This window comes from Gorilla gorilla, chromosome 5 (genome assembly GCF_029281585.2).
Source record: "Gorilla gorilla gorilla isolate KB3781 chromosome 5, NHGRI_mGorGor1-v2.1_pri, whole genome shotgun sequence".
NCBI classification, from domain to species: domain Eukaryota; kingdom Metazoa; phylum Chordata; class Mammalia; order Primates; family Hominidae; genus Gorilla; species Gorilla gorilla.
Window position 1 is genome coordinate 52426861 of NC_073229.2, and position 20647 is coordinate 52447507.

The 20647-nt window shown below is 42.7% G+C and overlaps 1 protein-coding gene, 1 long non-coding RNA gene and 2 other non-coding genes across 6 annotated transcripts in view; 3 read left to right on the plus strand and 1 right to left on the minus strand.

Moving 5' to 3' along the window:
* ILRUN (inflammation and lipid regulator with UBA-like and NBR1-like domains) overlaps positions 1 to 16813 on the minus strand; it is a 111616-nt gene extending 94803 nt beyond the window's left edge. For all 3 annotated transcript variants that reach the window (XM_004043858.5, XM_004043857.5, XM_019029688.4), the window contains exon 1: positions 16394 to 16813. In XM_004043858.5, coding sequence (XP_004043906.1) covers positions 16394 to 16551 — 158 coding nt within the window. In that variant the 5' untranslated portion in view covers positions 16552 to 16813. The remainder of the gene's footprint in view (positions 1 to 16393) is intronic.
* On the plus strand, positions 2323 to 2427 carry LOC115935184 (small nucleolar RNA U13). Its single transcript, XR_004070884.2, has one exon. It is a non-coding gene; the product is annotated as a small nucleolar RNA U13 (small nucleolar RNA).
* Positions 12728 to 12831, plus strand: LOC115935185 (small nucleolar RNA U13). Its single transcript, XR_004070885.1, has one exon. It is a non-coding gene; the product is annotated as a small nucleolar RNA U13 (small nucleolar RNA).
* An 87-nt stretch (positions 16814 to 16900) lies between the features above and the next one.
* Positions 16901 to 17431, plus strand: LOC109027337 (uncharacterized). The gene is made up of 2 exons (XR_002006500.1): positions 16901 to 16952; positions 17114 to 17431. It is a non-coding gene; the product is annotated as an uncharacterized lncRNA (long non-coding RNA).
* The last annotated feature ends 3216 nt before the right edge of the window (positions 17432 to 20647 follow it).

Consider the following 20647-nt stretch of genomic DNA (forward strand, 5'->3'; position numbering starts at 1 on the left):
TTTTTTTGGAGACAGAGTCTCGCTCTGCTGCCCAGACTGGAGTGCAGTGGCGCCATCTTGGCTCACTGAAACCTCTGCCTCCTAGGCTCAAGTGATTCTCCTGCCTCAGCCTCCTGAGTAGCTGGAATTACAGGCACCTGGCTAAATTTTGTATTTTTAGTAGAAACAAGGTTTCACCACGTTGGCCAGGCTGGTCTCGAACTCCTGACCTCAAGTGATCTGCCTGCCTCGGCCTCCCAAAGGTGAGCCATCGTGAGTGGCCTATTTTTTATTTTTATATTTTTTTCTATTTTTTTTAACTTTTTGCCAACATTCAGATCCTAACAATTTTTTTTTCTTCAGAGCAGGAGTGGAAGTTTATTTTAAAAGGCTTTAGAACAGGAAAGAAAGAAAAAGTACACCTGGAAGAGACCCAAGCAGGCAACTTGAAGGACAAGCGCTGTTTATGTCATAAAAAAATACAATCATTTTAAAAATTTAAAAATAAGGTAGGGCTTCCCTGTCACAGTTGCTTGCAAACCCCAACCCCCAGCCAGTGGTTTCCACTCTTCTCAAGGCCTGTTATCAAAGGGTTTAAAAAAAAAAAGTAAAAAATAAAATTTACTTTAGAAAATAAAATGCTGACCAGAAAGCACTTTAGAAGCACATCATGTATCATTCAATCAATCATTAGAAGGTGGTTGCTTCATAAGAGGCTGACCTCTTATGAATCACTGACCTCAAGCACAATAATTCAAGTGTGAACCCTCAGAAACACTTGACAGACCTCAGGCTCAAAACACACTAAAAAAAGCACAACTATTCATTTTAAAAGGTGGGTTTTTTAAACCTCAATACATAGTGGGGCTGACCCTCTATATTTGGGAATAAACTGCTCCCCCTCCCAAGACAAACATTAACTTTGGCAAATGAGAACACCATTTACTAAATCAATTACCCTTCCAACAAGTGAAAAACATATTCATCTTCTCTGTACAGGTGATTTAGAAAGAGTTTAAACCCTTTCACCGGGTGTGGCGGCTCACGCCTGAAATCCCAGCACTTTGGGAGGCCAAGGCAGGAGAACTGGTTGAGCTCAGGAGTTTGAGACCAGTCTGCCAACATAGCAAGACCCCGTCTCATTTTAAAAATAAAAAAATAAAAATAAAGAGTTAAACCTTTTCAGTTTTAGTCCTGTTGCATTTTGGGTTTCTTGTTCTCCAACAATATTGTAAATAATATTGTCAGACGAGCTTACTACTAGTTTACTTATTAACAAAGCAAAACTAAGTTTTAATAAAATTATACAAAATTACTGGGTAAGAATTTGTTGCTTAATGAGAAGGGATTTTACTATATTTCAAATGACCAAAGTCCACCACTACATTTTTTTTTTTTTTTTTTTTGAGACAGAGCCTTGCTCTGTCTTCCAGGCTGGAGTGCAGTGGTGCGACCTCAACTCACTGCAACTCTGCCTCCCAGGTTCAAGCGATTCTCCAGACTCAGCCTCCCAAGTAGTTGGGATTACAGGTGCATGCCACCACACCCCACTAATTCTTATATTTTTATTTTTTTACTTTTTTTTTTTTTTTTCTAGAGACGGGGTTTCACCATGTTGGCCAGGCTGGTCTCGAACTCCTGACTTCATGATCCGCCCGCCTCGGCCTCCCAAAGTGCTGGGATTACAGGCATGAGCCACCACGCCCAGCCTTGTCTTAGTTTTAAGACAGGGTCTTGCTCTGTCACCCAAGCTGGAGTGCAATGGGGCAATCTCAGCTCCCTGCAACCTCTGTCTGTTTTTTTTTTGTTTTTTTTTTTTTTTCTGAGACAGTATCGCTGTGTCGCCCAGGCTGGAGTGCAGTGGCGCGATCTCCGCCCACTGCAAGCTCCGCCTCCCGGGTTGACGCCATTCTCCTGCCTCAGCCTCCTGAGTAGCTGGGACTACAGGCGCCCGCCACCAGGCCCGGCTAATTTTTTGTATTTTTAGTAGAGACAGGGTTTCACCATGTTAGCCAGGACGGTCTCGATCTCCTGACCTCGTGATCTGCCCACCTCGGCCTCCCAAAGTACAGGGATCATAGGGGTGAGCCACCGCGCCCGGCCAATCTCTGTCTTCTGAAGCGATCCTCTCATCTCAGCCTCCCAAGTAGCTGGGACTACAAGTGCATGCCACCATGCCCAGCTAATTTTTGTATTGTTTGTAGAGTTGGGGTCTCCCTATGTGGCCCAGGCTAGTCTCAAACTCCTAGACTCACACAATTTGCCTGCCTCGGCCTCCCAAAGTGCTGGGATTACAGACATGAGCCACCACACCCAGCACATTGTTAATTCTTTAAAATATCGATCCTTTTGTAGTCCATAAGCGTGACGATTGGGTGTTCACACTTATGTAAGACACGTGCCCTCCCTCAAACCTTGTTATGACATTGGCACATTATTTCTCTGATGTGAAAAAAAAAAAGTTAAAAAAAAAATCCAGTCAGAGCAACACAGGGAGACCCCATCTCTACAACAAATTTTAAAAATTAGCCAGGCACGGTGACACACATCTGTAGTCCCAGCTATTCGGGAGGTTGAGATGGGAGGATTGCTGTTACCCCAACAAAAAAAAAAACAAAAACAGGACGTTGCCTATAAAAACCTACCTTTTTGACCCTGTCTCAAAAAATATATATATATATATACACACACACACACACATAAATACACACGTGTTTATGTGTATTTGTATATATGTGTATGTGTATATATATGTATATATGATCAGCCTATCCAAGTACCTTGACAACTAAATTCAGTTCCCACTCAAACAATGGAGGTATAAGGGCCTTGTTATCTACTACCCTGAAGAGTAAAGACAATCAAAAGCAATAACCACAGCTGTTTAAAGGTTTATATACATAATTTTACGTACATATTCATGCATAGAAAATTCTGTTATATATATGCACATATATATATATATATGCACATATATATATAGAGCACGGAATATTCTGTGCAATGGGGCAATCTCAGCTCCGAATATAATGCACAGAAAGGTCTGAAGAAATTGTTAGCAGTGGCTATATCTGGAAACAGGAGGGGTTTATGCTTCTTATCTTTAGTACAGGGGTTACAAATGAGTAGCCCAAGGGCTGCATTCTGCCTGCAGATGTGCTTTATATTTGGTCTTCAGTGTTTTAAAAATACTTGAATTAATTGTCAACATTTAAAAATCAGGATATTTCAGCCGGTCACAGTGGCTCATGCCTGTAATCCCAGCACTTTGGGAGGACAAGGTGGGCAGACAGCTTGAGCTCTGGAGTTTGAGACCAGCCTGGGCAACATGGCAAGACCCTGTCTCTACTAAAAATACAAAAACGTAACCGGCCATGGTGTCAGGTGCCTGTGGTCCCAGCTACTTGGGAGGCTGAGGTGGGAGGATCACTTAGAGCCCAGGGAGGCATATGGGGGAGGGGAGGTTGCAGTGAGCAGTGATCCCGCCAAAGCACTCCAGCCTGGGTGACAGAGCTCTGTACCCCACCCCCCCAAAAAACAACAAAACCAGGACATTTCCTATAAAAACCTATATTTTTTACTTCTCTTGAAAAAAATAGAAAAATCTAACGCTGGACCCCCATTCTAGCAGGGCAATATTTAAGGCAAGTATCAGACATGCTCTTTATAAAGGCAAGGCTTTCCAGTTCACACACCTTCAATTGTTACCCATCTGGCACCTAAACATATATTAGTTTGCAACCCCTGTTTAAACTATTCTAAACTATTTGAACTTATTATGCGCTTATGTGACTTTTTAAAGTTTTTCCTCAATGGAAACACAATGGCAATGATCTAAGAGAACTTTAGAGAGCTTACAAAATATTTTTGTCCATTCACATCTAAATTACTGAGTAACATAGGCATAAGAAAAAAATTAAGCCTTTTCTCCCATCTACCCTTACACATTACTTCAACAAATGTTTACTGAGCACCTATGTACAAAGCAATGTGTAAGAGGCTTAGGGAGAAACAAAGGCTGTTAGGGGGCACTGTCCTCTTAAAAGTGTGTTTCTATACATAATAAACACTATAAAAAAGGAAAGAGTGGAGTTCAAAGAAGAGTACACTGCTAAGAACAGGATCAGTATGTCAATTTCAGAAAAACGATAGGACTTCTTCAGGTAGAAAGGAAAGAATAGCATTCTAAGTAGGAGAAACAAGTTTAAAATTGGGAGAGCAAAAGTTTACGTGGGAATGAGCAGCAGCCTAGTTTGAACAGAGCAGAGAAAAGCAGAATATTCACTACAAAGATATGCCAGGAAAGGTAGAAGTAGGTAAACTGGGACCAGTCTTTGCAGGGTCCTAAATGAATGTCAAGCTAAAGCTTGCTGTTCTGTATCTGGGAAGCAACAAGACCCTGTTAGAGGTTTCTAAGAAAGGTCTAGATTGAAGCTGTGATTTAGAAAGATTGATCTAGCAGTGGTATGTCCACAAAATAGACTGGAAGGAAGAAAGCCACATGTAGAAAACCGATTTGGACTATGCCTATGTTACTCTGTTAAACTAGTAACATAATCCGCAAACTAAGGCGGTGGCAGTGGGAATGGAAAAAAAGAGACATTTGGGAAGTACACTGTCAAATCCAGGTGGAAATTAACTGGATTTAGCAAATGAACTGGGGTGTCCAGAAAAGAGAGGGCCTTAAAGATAACTCAGTTCAAGTCTAATTTCTGGGAGACCAAAAACTGGCTGGAGTAAGGAAAAGGATAAATTGACCTTTTATTATTTTTATTTTTTAATTTTTTTGATTTTTTATGTTTTTAAAGACTGGGTCTTGCTATGGAGTGCAGTGGCTATTCACAGATGTAATCCCACTACTGATCAGCACGGGACTTTTGACCTGCTCCATTTCTGACCTGGGCTGGCTCACCCCCTCCTTAGGCAACCTGGTGGTCTCCCGCTCCCGGGAGATCACCATACTGATACCGAACTTAGTACAGACACCCAAATGGCAAAGCACACTACAGCCCAGAACTCCTGGGCTCAAGCAATCCTCCCGCCTCAGCATCCCAAGTAGCTAAGACTACAAGCGTGCACCACCGCGCCTGGCAAATTGACCTTTTAAACACATCTAGTTTTGAATGCCAACAGAACATTCATAAGTTTCCTGCCCCAACCAGAAAATCCTGCACACTTTTTTTCTGCCCAACTTTTAGTGATGGCTGAAGAGAATAAAATATATATTTACTAAAAGTAAAGGATATATTTAATACAGAGCTAATGAGAGGCCAGTCCCAGAGGAGAAACATGATCAAAATTAAGCTCCACAGAATCAAGCTGGTTCCCACCTCATACCATACACAAAAATTAATTATACAAAACGGATATCCATATACAAAATGGACCAACAACCTAAATATAAAGAACTAAAACTATAAAACTCTTAGAAGAAAACAAAGGGATAAATCTTCATGACCTTGGATTTGGTAATGAATTCTAAGATATGACATCAAAAACAAAAGCAAAGAAAAAAAGAATTGATATGGACCTCAGCACATTAGAAACATTTGTGAATCATAGGACATTGTCAAGAAAGTGAAAAGACAGCCTACAGAATGGGAGAAAACAGTGCAATTTATATACCCAATAAGGATTTCATATCCAGAATATATAGACTTCTTACAGGCCAGGTGCGGTGGCTCACACCTGTAATCCCAGCACTTTGGGAGGCTGAGGTGGGCGGATCATGAGGTCAGGAGATTGAGACCATCCTGGCTAACACAGTGAAACCCTGTCTCTACAAAAATACAAAAAAATTAGCCGGGCGTGGTGGCGAGCGCCTGTAGTCCCAGCTACTCAGGAGGCTGAGGCAAGAGAATGGCGTGAACCCAGGAGGCGGAGCTTGCAGTGAGCCGAGATCGCGCCACCGCACTCCGGCCCGGGCAACAGAGTGAGAGTCCGTCTCAAAGAAAAAAAAAAAAAAAGACTTCTTACAACTGAACAACAAAAAGACAACCCAATTTAAAAATGGGCAAAGCCTTTTTGCGCTGACAGTGCTCCAGCAAACATAATGAACATTCCTAAAAGCCACCAGACTTTCTATAAGAAGTATGGCAAACACCAACCCCACAGAGTGATACAGTATAAGAAAGGCAGGCCGGGCGCGGTGGCTCACGCCTGTAATCCCAGCACTTTGGGAGGCAGAGGCGGGCGGATCACGAGGTCAGGAGATCGAGACCACGGTGAAACCCTGTCTCTACTAAAAATACAAAAAATTAGCTGGGCGCAGTGGCGGGCGCCTGTAGTCCCAGCTACTTGGGAGGCTGAGGCAGGAGAATGGCGTGAACCCGGAAGGCGGAGCTTGCAGTGAGCCGAGATCATTCCACTGCACTCCAGCCTGGGTGACAGAGCGAGACTCCGTCTCCAAAAAAAAAAAAAGAAAGGCAAGAATTCTCTGTATGCCCAGAGAAAGCAGCATTATGACAGGAAGCAGGGTAGCTATGGTGGGCAGACTAAGCCAATTTCCCAGGAAAAGGTTAAAACTATAAAGAAGATTGTGCTGAGGCTAGAGTGCATGGAACCCAACTGCAGATGTAAAAGAATGCTAGCTTCTAAGACATGCAAGCATTTTGAACTGGGAGGCGATAAGACGAGAAAGGACCAAGTGATACAGTTCTAAATGTCATCTTTTATTTTATTATGAAGACAATAAAATCCTGAAGTTAACTTCACTCCATCTGGTTGCTATTGGCCTTTTGGGAGGGAATAAACTAGAGCCATCAACAAAATTCCTCTGGGGGTGGGGGAAAGAAAATGCGCAAAGGACTTAAATGGTTATTTCTCCAAAGAAGATATACAAATGGCCAAAAAGCACATAAAAATATGTTCATATAATTAGTAATTAGAAAAATAAGAATCAAAATCATAATAAGGTACCAATCCATACCCACTAGGATGGCTATAGTTTTAAAAAGAAAAATATTGGCTGGGCGTGGTGGCTCACGCCTGTAATCCAAGCACTCTGGGAGGCCAAAGCAGGCAGGTCACCTAAGGTCAGGAATTTGAGACAGCCTGGCCAATGAGGTGAAACCCCATCTCTACTAAAAATACAAAAAAAATTAGCAGGGCGTGGTGGCACACAGCTGTAGTCCCAGCTACTCGGGAGGCTGGGGCAGGAGAATCACTTGAACCCAGGAGGTGGAGGTTGCAGTGAGCCGAGATCGTGCCACTGCACTCCAGCCTGGGCAACAGAGCAAGACTCCATCTCCAAAAAAAAATATATATATATATATTTATTTATTTATTTATTTATTTATAAAATATATATATTTTATTTATAAAATATATATATTTTATTTATAAAATATATATATTTTATTTATAAAATATATATATTTTATTTATAAAATATATATATTTTATTTATAAAATATATATATTTTATTTATAAAATATATATATTTTATTTATAAAATATATATATTTTATTTATAAAATATATATATTTTATTTATAAAATATATATTTATAAATATATATTATAAATTTATAAATTTATAATATATATAAATATTATAAATATATATTTATAATATTTATATATTATAAATATAATATATATTTATAATATTTATATATTATAAATATAATATATATATTAATAAATATATATAAATATATATTTATAAAATATATATATTTATTAAATATATGTATTCCATTAAACTGGAAGTTTAAAAGAAGAAAGAAAAATAACAAGTGTTGGCAAGGATGTGGAGAAATTGTGACCAACTCATACACCGCGGTTGGGAATGTAAAATGATTCAGCCATCGTGGAAAAGAGTTTGGTGATTCCTCAAAAACAGAATGACCATATGACCCAAAATTTCCATTCCTAGATACATACCCAAAGGAACTTAAAAAAGGTACTCAAACAAATACAGGTACACGCACATATTCAAAACTTTACTACTCAGAATAGTCAAAAGATAGAAACACCCCAAATGTCTACCAACGAATGAATAGATGAAACAAATTGTGATATGTATATACAATGGAATACTATCAAGCCATAAAAAAAGAGTGAGGCCAGGGGTGGGGGTTGCGGGGTGGCTCATGCCTGTAATCCCAAAACTTTGGGAGGCCAGTGCAGGTGGATCCCTTAAGCCCAGGAGTTCTAAACAAGCCTGGGCAACATGGCAAAATCCTGTCTGTACAAAAAGCACAAAAACTGGCTGGGCATGGTGGCTCATGCCTATATCCCAGCTACTTGGGAGACTGAGGTGGGAGGATGGATTGAGCCCAGGAGTCGAAGCTAAGGTTAGTCATGATAGCGCCAGTGCACTCCAGCCTGGGCAACAGAATGAGACCCTGTCACAAAAAAAAAAAAAAAAGAAGTACTGATACATACTACAACATGGATGAACCCTGAAAACATAATGCTAAATGAAAGATGCCATGGCAAGAAACTTATAGGCTTCATTAAAAGAAACCAAAAAAAAAAGGCTGGGCACAGTGGCTCAGGCCTGTAATCCCAGCACTTTGGGAGGCCAAGGCAGATGGATCACTTGAGGTCAGAAGTTCAAGACCAGCCTCGCCAACATGGCAAAACCCCATCTCTACAAAAAATACAAAAATTAGCCAGGTGTGATCTTGCACGCCTGTAATCCCAGATACTTGGGACACTAAGGTAGGAGAATCGCTTGAATCCAGGAGGCAGAGGTTGTAGTGAGCCGAGATCACGCCACTGTACTCCAGCCTGGGCGACAACAACAACAACAAGATGCAGACACAAAAGGACAAATATCATACAATTCTATTTACATGACATATCCACGGGAGGCTGAGGCAGGAGAATCACTTGAACCTGGGAGGCGGAGGTTACAGCAAGCCAAGATCACGTCATTTCACTCCAGCCTGGGCAACAAGAGTGAAACTCCATCTCAAAAAAGAAAAGAAAATATCCAGAATAGGTACATACATAGAGACAGAACTCAGACTGCTGGTTGCCAATGGCTGAGGAGAGAACAGTCCTTTACACCGGCTTAATGGGTGTAAAGTTTCATTTTGGGGTTATGAAAAAGTTTAGAGACAAGAGAGAGGTGGTGGTTGCACAACACTGTGAATGCGCTAAACACCACTGAACTGTTCACTTTAAGACAGTTAATTTTGCCAGGCACAGTACTGCACACACGCAATCCCAACTACTCAGGTGGCTAAGGTGGGAGAATCACTCGAGCCTCAGAGTTCAAGGCTGTAGTGTGCTACATGATCATGCCTGTAAACAGCCATTGCACTCCAGCCTGGGCAACACAGTGAGACGTCTCTAAAAAAATTAAAATTAAATAAAAATAAAATAGCTAATTTTACATGGTATCAATTTCACAATCTTATTTTAAAAATCAACAATATTCCAAATCAAAAATAAAAACCTTTTAAAAAATGCAATAGAGTACGTAATACTCTATCACTGTTATGTAGCTCTTCCTTACCCTCTTCCTAAAACTACTATTTGACACACATTTATTTAAGGAAACCAATATTAATAGAAGTATTATCTCTATCATAAAGGAACTTTTTCCTAGATTTATACATATAAATCACAGCATAGATGAGAAACTCATTTAGCACGGGTGACTGAGAAATGGATTAACAGGCAAAGAAGGTAATACGTGATCAGGTAAGAGGTACAACTGATTTTCATATCTAGATTCTAATTTCATTTCATTGATTTGTGGTTATATCTTTATCTAGTAGAGTGTTTCTGACAATGTTGAGAAAATTAATAGGACATCATATTTTACAGAAATATTTTTCCCAAGTTACTTTTCTAGAAAACATCTGTTGCATCCATGGTGGATGCAAGTAGAATTCCAAAACATGCACACTGCTTCCTGAAGATACCTGCAGGCAACCTAGGATGTTGCAATACCACAACTGCACAGCAGTAGCCTAATAGGAGGTAGAGAAACATTGTCTATATGCTATTAAAAGATATTTTATCTACTGCTATACTGAGAAATAATGCCAGTATTAACTCCTAAGTTAATGTATAAAAATCTAGAAGAGTTATTTGACTCTTGTTACTAATGCTAAACAACAACTTACAATGAACACCTAATGTAACACTGAACTGTACACCTTAAACTGATTAAAATGCGGGCCGGGCATGGTGGCTCACACCTGTAATCCCAGCACTTTGGCAGGCCGAGGCAGGCAGATCACCTGAGGTCAGGAGTTTGAGACCAGCCTGGCCAACATAGCAAAACCTTGATTCTACTAATAATACAAAGTTTAGCCAGGCGTGGTGGCCCACACGTGTAATCCCAGCTACTTGGGAGGCTGAGGCACAAGAATGGCATGAACCCAGGAGGCAGAGGTTGCAGTGAGCCAAGATTGCGCCACTGCACTCCAGCCTGGGCGACAGAGTGAAACTATGTCTCAAAAAAAATTAAAAATAAATAAATAAAAAAATAAATTGATTAAAAGGGTAAATTTTGTTATATGTATTTTACCACAAATTCTTAAAAAGTGAGGTAAGCTCTCCTCTGAATCATGGTTTCCCATAAAAAACAGCCAATTAGACTACATTAAAAAATATGAACCCATTAAATTGAACATGTTTAAATTTTACATAGTTGAAAACTTTTAGTAATTTCAATTAATAGAAGCTTTCTGACCTCTTAACAGAGTGTTTATTAGATATCCTCCATCTCCAAGGAGGACAAACACAAACGAAAAAGGCTTAAATTGTAGCAAGGAAGGTTTAGTTTTAACATAATTCTAACCAGAAAGTAATTAAACATTATAATAAGGTATCATGCAAATCTCTGCCCGTAGGGATACAAGAATAGGACAGATGGCTATCTTAGAAGGGCTGGATGCAAATCTACAGGAAAAGTTGGAATAAACTAGGCTAGAGTGCAGTGGCGTGATCTCGGCTCACTGCAAGCTCCGCCTCCTGGGTTCATGCCATTCTCCTGCCTCAGCCTCCCGAGTAGCTGGGACTACAGGTGCCCGTCACCATGCCTGGCTAATTTTTTTTTTTTTTTGTATTTTTAGTAGAGACAGGGTTCCACCATGTTAGCCAGGATGGTCTCAATCTCCTGACCTCATGATCCGTCCGCCTCGGCCTCCCAAAGTGCTGGGATTACAGGCGTGAGCCACTGCACCTGGCCTAAACTAAAGAATCTCTTAAGTCAGTTTCCAGTTTTACAATTCCAAGTTCTGTATTCACAGCCCAATAGTATCTCTGAAAGACATTCCACCTATAGAACACTGCAGATATTAATCTACAAGTCATTTCAATTTGGTTTTAGATATTGGGTTTACTTTCACCATATCATTTATTCACTTTACATACTCATTTAGGAACTGAAAATTGACTACTTATGTTAACAGACAGTTCCATCAATCTCCAGCAGCATGGCTGCCAGCTCAGGTATAAATGCTACAAACATGCTCAACTGAAAACAATTATTTGGTTCTAAATTTAACAAATAGAGGCCAGGTGCGGTGGCCCACGCCTATAATCCCAGCACTTTGGGAGGCCAAGGTGGGTGGATCATTTGAGGTCAGGGATTCGAGACCAGCCTGGACAAACATGGTGAAACCCCATCTCTACCAAAAATACAAAAATTAGCCAGGTGTGGTGGTGGGCGCCCATAGTCCCAGCTACTCGGGAGGCTGAGGCAGGAGAATTTCTTGAACGCGGGAGGCAGAGGTTGCAGTGAGCCAAGATCGCACCACTGCACTCCAGCCTGGGCGACAGAGCAAGACTCTTTCTCAAAAAAAAAAAAAAAGAAGTATCTACACAATTTTGTCAACCTAAGACCAAAAAAAGTATGTGTTAACAGGGTAGAAGACTTACAAGGCCAAAACATTCCATTTAGTCAGTTTTTCAAAAATGACAAATTCTTACTTTTGATCACAAAAGCATAACCTTTCCAACTCAGGTTTTACTTTTATTTTATTTTTGAGACAGGGTCTCACTCTGCTACCCGGGCAGGAGTGCAGCAGCACAATCACAGCTCACTGCACCCTTCACCTCCCAGGCTCAATTGATCCTCCCACCTCAGCCTCCCACTTAGCTGGGACTACAGGTGAGCACCACCAAGCCCAGCTAATTTTTTTATTTTTGTAGAGATGGAGGTCTCGCTATCTTGCCTATGCTGGTCTCAAACTCCTGGGTTCAAGCAATCCTACTGCCCTGGCCTCCCAAAGTGCTGGGATTATAGGCGTGAGCTACTGCACTCAGGTTTAATTTTAGAAGACTCAGGGTCTTCGCTTTTCAATAATGATTTTTAATTTACCACATTATTTTTTAATAGACAACTGAATGGTATTTATTACAACCCGAAGCAGGCACTTATGAAGTCATAGGAAGATTAATCATCTTCAATTCAACAGGTTAATCATCAGAGCAAGTTGAGAGATTTGTCAACCTGTATTAGGACTATGTCAACAGTTGCCCAGTTAGAAATTAAATGATGCTTAAAACAACACGTCTAGACTTTAGATTTTTAACTGAGCAACACACACAAATACTGTGATTAAGTATGCATGCATGCACATTATGTGTATATGTATTTACCTAGATTTTATTAATTATGATGGATGTTTGTTTGAAAAAAAAATCTTGGCTGGACACAGTGGCTCATGTCTATAATCCCAACACTTTGGGAGACTAAGGCAAGATTGAGCCCAAGAGTTCAAGACTAGGTCTGGCAACATAGTGCGACCCATCTCTAAAAAAATTTTTAAATTGATCCTTTTGTAATTCAGATGCGTGATGATTGGGTGTTTACATGCATGTATGAGATGTGCCAACCTTGAATCTTGTTATATAACGTGCACATTACCCGTCTGACATGAGAAAAAGGAAAAAAATTAAATTAAATTAAATTAAAAGTAAAAAATAAAAAAATTAGCCAGTCATGGTGGCACGCATCTGTAGTCCCAGCTACTCAAGAGGCTGAGGTGGGAGGATTGCTTGAATCTGGGAGGTTGAGGCTGCAGTGAGCCACGGCTGTGCCACTGCACTTCAGCCTGGGAGACAGAATGAGACCCTGTCTCAAAAAAATAAAATAAAAATCTGTCAAGATGAATTAGGTAAACATAGGAATCAAAAAATACAGTATTAGATTATGACGCTATCTTTCATAAGAAAGAAAAAAATGAAAAGCCTTCCTGCTTTTAGTTCACAAATGATTTTTCATTTTATAATCAAAGAAAATAAAGAACACGCCTTATATAGCCAAAAAATAAGGTAATGTGACTTAAAGTTGAATTATCACTTAACTGCATGGATTTCTAAGAAGCTACTGACTTCCAACTTCTCAATTTCTCTAAAGCCAGAACACATTTCTTTTTTCCAAACAGAGTCTTATTCTGTCGCCCAGGCTGGAGTGCAGTGGCATGATCACGGCTCACTGCAGCCGCGACCTCCTGGGCTCAGGTGATCTTCCTACCTCAGGCTCCCAGGTAGCTGGGGACTACACGCATGCACCACCACACCTGGCCCAGAACACATTTTCTTAACGGCTCACTCCTTTGCTCATATATGTAACTTGTTTTTATACAGAAATAACATGTCATCAACATATATGCTACTCCATGGCTTTGAGCTTAAGTTTTTTATATAAAAACTCAAATAGAAGTTTTATTTTATTTTATTTTATTTTATTTTTTGAGACGGAGTCTCGGTCTGTTGCCCAGGCTGGAGTGCAGTGGCGCAATCTCGGCTCACTGCAAGCTCCGCCTCCTGGGTTCACGCCATTCTCCTGTCTCAGCCTCCCTCAAATAGAAGTTTTATAATCCAACTATATTTTTAATTTTTGTTTTTGAGACAGCATCTCACCACTCTGTCACCCAGGCTAGAGTGCAATGGTGCGATTTCAGCTCACTGCAGCCTCAGCTTCCCAGGGTGATCCTCCCACTTCAGCCTCCCAAGTAGCTGGGACTACAGGTGCATACCATTATGCCCAACTCATTTCGTTGTATTTTTTGTAGAGACAGGATCTCACTATGTCACCCAGGCTGGTCTCAAACTCCTGGACTCAAGTGATCCTCCTGCCTCACCTGGCCTCCCAAAGTGCTGGGATTATAGGCGTGCAGCCTTTTATTTTTTTTCTTATCCACACTGGGCCTCACCTATTCACTTTCCACAACACCTAAGAAAAATCTTAGACATTAAATACATACCTCAAACATATAAAATTCATTACACTGCTTTTGTAGCCATAATAATTATACTAATAAAGACTGACTCTAAAGAACTTAAAACTTACTAGGGTAGTGTTTAAATGGTCCAATTCACAAGGGGTTGGGAGAAATAATGATCCTCTCCTACCAAACTAGCAGCAACAATATGCCAAGTTTCCTATGCTGAACTAGTGTAAACAAGGAAGAAAAAGAGCCAGAGGTGGGAAGCAGTCAGGCAAGAGAACAATTCTCTTCAAGATATAACTTTACTTCTAAATTTCACCAGAGTAATAGCTTTTCTCAGTGTGTTCAATAACCCATGTCTCTCTGACTAAACACCACAGGTTAGCTGTCAGAAAACTACAGTAGGCTATATTCCCTACTTGAGATCATCAGACGTAACAGATACAAATGGAGATTACAAATGATTAATTCTAAAGACTATCTCCTGCATCCAGTCAAAGAGTTTTCTAAACATCTAGAAATTTAAACCTGCTCTTGCTGTAATAATTGACCTTAAAGATGAAATAGTGGGACCCATCAAAGATGATGCACAGAAAAAAAAAATGGCGGGGCATAGTGGCTCACACCTGTTCCCAGCACTTTGGGAGGCCAAGGCGGGTGGATCACACGAGGTCAGGAGTTCAAGATCAGCCTGAGCAATATGGTGAAACCCCACCTCTACTAAAAATACAAAAAAAATTAGCCGGGCGAGGTGGTGTGCGCCTGTAGTCCCAGCTGCTGGGGAGGTTGAGACAGGAGAATTGCTTGAACCTGGGAGGCAGAGGTTGCAGTGAACCGAGGTTGCGTCACTGCACTCCAGCCTAAGCGACAGAGCGAGACTCTGTCTCAAAAAAAAAAAAAAAAAATTCACACATTACCTTTGGTGCAGCCACGGCTACAAGGCTCCTACTAATAGATGAGCATCATCCAGGGTAGAACTAGGTTAGGAGTGGGATAAAAAGTAGGCTTACAGCCTCTTTTCCAGCGTTGCTTGAGGCATTCAGCGGATAAGGAATAAAAGAGAGGTTGGTTGTGCAAGTGATGCCAAGAGAAACAAGATTCCACATGTCAGGAGACTGAATGCCCAACAGAGCAAAGGGCACTGAACCTTTTGCCTTTTGCCCAAAGAAATATTAGTTGCTTCACCTGAAATCCTTTCAAAGAAAGTCTAATCGTCTCCACTCCAACTCTGCCTCTGAGTGAATCCAACAACCTCTATTCAGAGTACAAGGGGAAGCCTTGCTTAACAACAGCAGCAAGTGCTACTTCCAAAGCCAAGAAACACTCCTTTACGTCGGGTAGTCTTCTGTCCCAATTCAGTCTTCTACAAGGTGAAGCCAAAAATACTTGGCTCCCAGCCTAAGTTCTCCATTTTCCCAAACATCTGTCAACTTAGCTTTCTTTCAGATAAGCCCCTCTCCATTCCCAGCATTCTGGTGACCCCAGATAAACCCTCTGCCAGGAGTCCTCTCCCTTCAGAAAGTTCCTTCCCCCAAGATCATCTCATTTCCCCCACTTTTCCTAAGGTGGTTCCCAGGCCCTGTCCCAAGTCTAACACTCCGGGTCCTCCATGTGTCGATTTACTAGTAGATCCTACTCCTCCCTGGCATAACTCTTAAGAAAGTCATCTCCCTCACCATACCCCCTTGTCTTCCCCCATAATATCACCCCCTTTTCCCTATCTATCCTCAGATGGAAAGAGATAGACACATAAATTAATCTGTTCTCAGCTCCTAACTCCCAAGCTCTCCAGTGCTCAGGTTGTTCCACAGCACCTAATCCTTCCCTATAGTTTCCGCCCAATCCTGGCATCCTCAGCCCCTCACTCCAAACCCCACTCCCCAAATCCAGATCGCCTGTGCTTTTTACTCTCAGCCAACACCATAACCCTTTTCCTCCCAAGTCTACCCACTATGCCTGGATGCCCAAGTCTTTTCCCCTCATCCCACGTCCCTTGGCCCCTAATCCTCGAAAAACCTTAGGAGCTCGCCCCCACCATCTCCCTTTCGCCCCTCCTGCCTCCGTGGTCCCTAACTCTCCTTTAGCCCTGCTCAGCCCCCAAATACTCCCTATGCCCCCGGGGCTCCCCGACTCGTCCTCCCCGTCCCGGGAAGGGGTGGCCCTCAGTACCCGCCTGGCTCGCCCTGCCGCCAAGCTCAAGTGTCCCTTCCCTTCCCCTCGGGGCCCCGAGGCCGCTGCCAGCGCTGGCACGGCGGGGCCGGCTCACCAGTTGGTCATGTCCAGGAAGAAGGCGCAACCGGCAGGATTGAGCTGGAAGCCGAGCAGCCTCTGGAACTCGGAGATGAGCACGTCCTTGTCGGTGGTGCCCAGGCAGCTGAACTTCTGCATCAGCTCCGGGTCCAGGTCTACGTCCATGCCCTCCATGGCGGGGACCGGACACCCGCTTCCCCGCCTCTTCACAACCAAGCCGCCGCCGCGCCGCCGCGCCGCCGGGCCCGGGGACCTGGAGGGGGCCCGCTGCTAGCTAGCTTCGCGACCCCGCTCCTTTGAGGTAGGCCCCGGGCCTCTCACAGTCTCATAGGGGTAAACTCACTCTGCCACTCACTCACTCTCCCCCCCCTCCCACCCCCCCCAGCTCCGCCGCCTCCGCCGCCTCTCGCCTCTCGCCACTCCGCCGCCTCCGCCTCCTCCCGCGCCGCGCCCACTGCGCAAGCGTCGCCCGCCTAGGCCCCGCCCCTTCCTCTCCCGGAGGCCCGCCTCTTACTGTCGTCACAAACTCGTGACGTCCCCGCGTGACCTCACCGCTGCGGGGCGATGGAGCGAAAGTAGGAAGGAGGAAAGAGATGGTCCAGCTGTGGGGGGCGGGGGAGGCTTCTGGCCAGACCATTACTCCGCCCCGTCCCCACCCTCAAGGAGAGCCGTTAAAGCCTGGGACTGCGGGAGAAGTTGAGGGATTTTCGTTTATAACAACTCTACCATTTTGCAGGTGAGGAAACTGAAGTCCCGGGAGAGGCAGAGACAGTGGCAAGGTCAAGTAGCAAAGTGCACTCAGCCCTCCCAGCAAGGAGTCTGCCACTTGCGCTTGAAGGACGTGTTTGAAGAGCTGCTTTCCCAGTGGGATGCTGCCTTAAAGTCTTGATTCCCTGGCACTCTTTCCTATTACTACATTTTATCGGTGCTGTTTGTGTTATGCAACGGTAGCATCGTGTCTCCGGAAGATAAAAAAGGTCTCGATACAAACATCCATAACCTTCCACCCACTCCGTCAGGAACAACCCTATCAAAATAAAGTCATGAGAATTTAGCATGCCTTGTTCTGTGTTTAAAATAGAAGACAAAGTATTTCTGTATATATCGTACACCTTCCCGGTCAAGGTCTGTCAAAGAATGAGAAAGGAAGCATAGAGACTATCTTGTCTACCCTCTTCTGTTAGGAAATGTTTTTGAAACATCGCGAATTGCCCAGCACTACTAGATCCAAGGCGGGGAGGGATGGGGGGGGGGGGATGAGTGAGAAATGGTCTTCTGCCTTCAAGTAGCCCCCTATTTTGCAAATAAGGGAAGTAAGCTTACGTGCGTTGTCCAAAAAATACAGAGCAGCAAAACTAGAACCCAGATTTCTGGTTCCTTATGAAGTGTGTTTTCCACAATTTCAGTAACAGCTGGAATAAGTAGTAATGTGTCGGGGGCCAGGATGTTTTGGAAAGGGAACGCATTCTACCTCCTCTGTCCCGCTACCAAAAGAGAGTAAACTACAATGGCTTAAAAAGCCTAGGTTCTGGAGTCATGCACATTTGGGACTGAGAGGTGAACATGTTTTGTCCCAATCTTTTGGATAATGCAATAGAGACAGAAAGATTATAAAAATCTCAATATAATAACTGAAAGGAACTGAGACTGTCAAGTCCAACCTCCCCATTCTACAGATGAAGACATTGAAATGGAGAGAGCGGAAATGACTCACCCAAGATTACACAGCTGGAAAGGGGGTTCCAAACTCCCAGTTTAGCACTCCATTCACTATACCCTGCTACATTCCCTTTCTACATTAAGTTCAATTGGGGCCTTACACAAAAATTAAAAATTTGACCCAAGAACTAATTTGATGTTAGGACCATAGACTTCTAGAAAGTGTTTTAACTTGCAGTATCCATGGATGAAAATTGTGTTGACCAAGGATCCAAAAAAAGATATTATTGGAACCTGGTGACTCCATCAGAATGCTGATTCAGGGAAAAATTCAAAACTCTCTGTCAATCCCATACAGTACTAAGGTCTTAGCCCACACCTAAATGCTCTACATAATTCAATTTTTTTTTTTTTGAGACAAGATCTTGTTCTGTTGCCCATGCTGGAGTGCAATGGCAGGATCACGGCTCACTGCAGCCTTGAACTCCTGGGATCAAGCAATCCTCCCACCTCAGCCCCCCAGGAAGGCGGAACTGCAGGTGGGCGCCACCATGCCCGGCTAATGTTTTTTTTTCAACTTTCTTTAGAGACAGGGTCTCACTGTGTTGCCCGGGCTGATCTCAAACTTCTGGGCTTGAGAGATACTCCTGCCTTAGCCTCCCAAAGTGTTGGGATTACAGGCATGAGCCACTATGCCCTAATATTTTTATGTAATAAATAAAAAGCTATTAAGGTCAATGAGGAGGTGGGAGGATAGCTTGAGCCCAGGAATTTGAGACCGGCCTAAGCAACGTGGTGTGACCACCATGCCACAAAAAATTTAAAAACTGATCACACGTGGTAGTGCTCACCCATGGTCCCAGCTACATGGGAGGCTGAGGAGGGAGGATCATTTGAGCCCAGGAGGTTGAGGCTACAGTGAGCCATGTTCCTGCCACTGCACTCCAGCCTGGGTGACAGGAGACGCTGTCTCAAAAAAAAAAAATTAAAAAAATTTACATATAAAAATAAAAAGATCCATAAAATTTTATTTTATTGTAAAATAAAATTTACAATAAAAATAAAAAGATCAATAATGGGAGGATCACTTGAGGCCAATAGTTTGAGACCAGCCTGGGCAGGCAGTGTAGCAAGACCCCATCTCTACCAAAAATTTTTAAAAATAGCTGGGTTAACTGGTAGGCACCTGTAGTCCCACCTGCTCCAGGTGGTTGAAACAGGAAGATAGCTTGCGCCTAGGAGTTGGAGGCTGCAGTGAGCTGTGATCGTGCCACTGCACTGGAGCCTAGGCATCTGAGCAAGACTCAGTCTCCCTTTTTTTTTTAGGCAGAGTCTTGCTCTGTCGCCCAGGCTGGAGTGCAGTGGTGAGATCTCGGCTCACTGCAGCCTCTGCCTCCAAGGTTCAAGCAATTCTCCCGCCTCAGCCTCGCAAGTAGCAGGGACTACATGTGTGCACCACCATGCCCAGCTAATTTTTGTATTTTTTGGTAGTGACGGATTTTCACCGATGTTGGGCAGGCTGGTCTGAAACTCCTGACTTCAAGTGATCTGCCATCGGCCTCCCAAAGTGCTGGGATTACAGGCACGAGCCACCTTGCCCGGCGAAGACTCTGTCTCTTAAAAATGTATATATTAAAGCCTTGAAAATGAATGAAAATATTTTAAACTTCATGAATAATTAAGATATGCAAATTAAAACAAAGATACATTATCATTCTTACATATTTTTACATTTTTACATAAACAAGGTATTTTTAGTATAAATACATCCCATACATTAACTAGGTGTCCTCTATTTTTATTTGCTAACTCTGGCAACCCAAACTATTGGGAATGTTTACTTTTATGTTAAGTTTCTATACTGCTTGAATGTTTACAGTGAGTATATATTAACTTGGTAGTTATTTTTTATTTTTTATTTTTATTTTTATTTTTTGTCCCCACGAAAGAAGACTTTTTTTTTAAGGATAAAATTTTCAATGATTTTTTAAAAATGTTATTGGTGAGGTAAAAGTATATAGCTATTGGCCAAGCATGGTGGCTCATGCCTGTAATCCTAGCACTTTGGGAGGTTGAGGCGGATGAATCACCTGAGGTCAGGAGTTCGAGACCAGCCTGGCCAACATGGTGAAACCCCATCTCTACTAAAAATACAAGAAATTGGTGAGGCGTGGTGGCTCACGCCTGTAATCCCAGTACTTTGGGAGGCTGAGGCGGGCAGATCACTTGGGGTTGGGAGTTCGAGACCAGCCCGACCAACACAGAGAAACTCCGTCTCAAGTAAAAATACAAAATTAGCCCAGCGTGGTGGTGCATGTCTGTAATCCTAGCTACTCTGGAGGCTGAGGCAGGAGACTCACTTGAACCCGGGAGGCAGAGGTTGCAGTGAGCCGAGATCGCGCCATTGCACTCCAGCCTGGGCAACAAGAGCGAAAGTTGGTCTCAAAAAAAAAAAAAAAAAAGAAATTAGCCAGGCGTGGTGGCAGGCGCCTGTAATCCCAGCTACTCAAGAGGCTGCAGCAGGAGAATCATCACTTGAACCCAAAAGGCGGAGGTCACAGTGAGCTGAGATCCTGCCACTGCACTTCAGCCTGGGCGACAGAGCGAGACT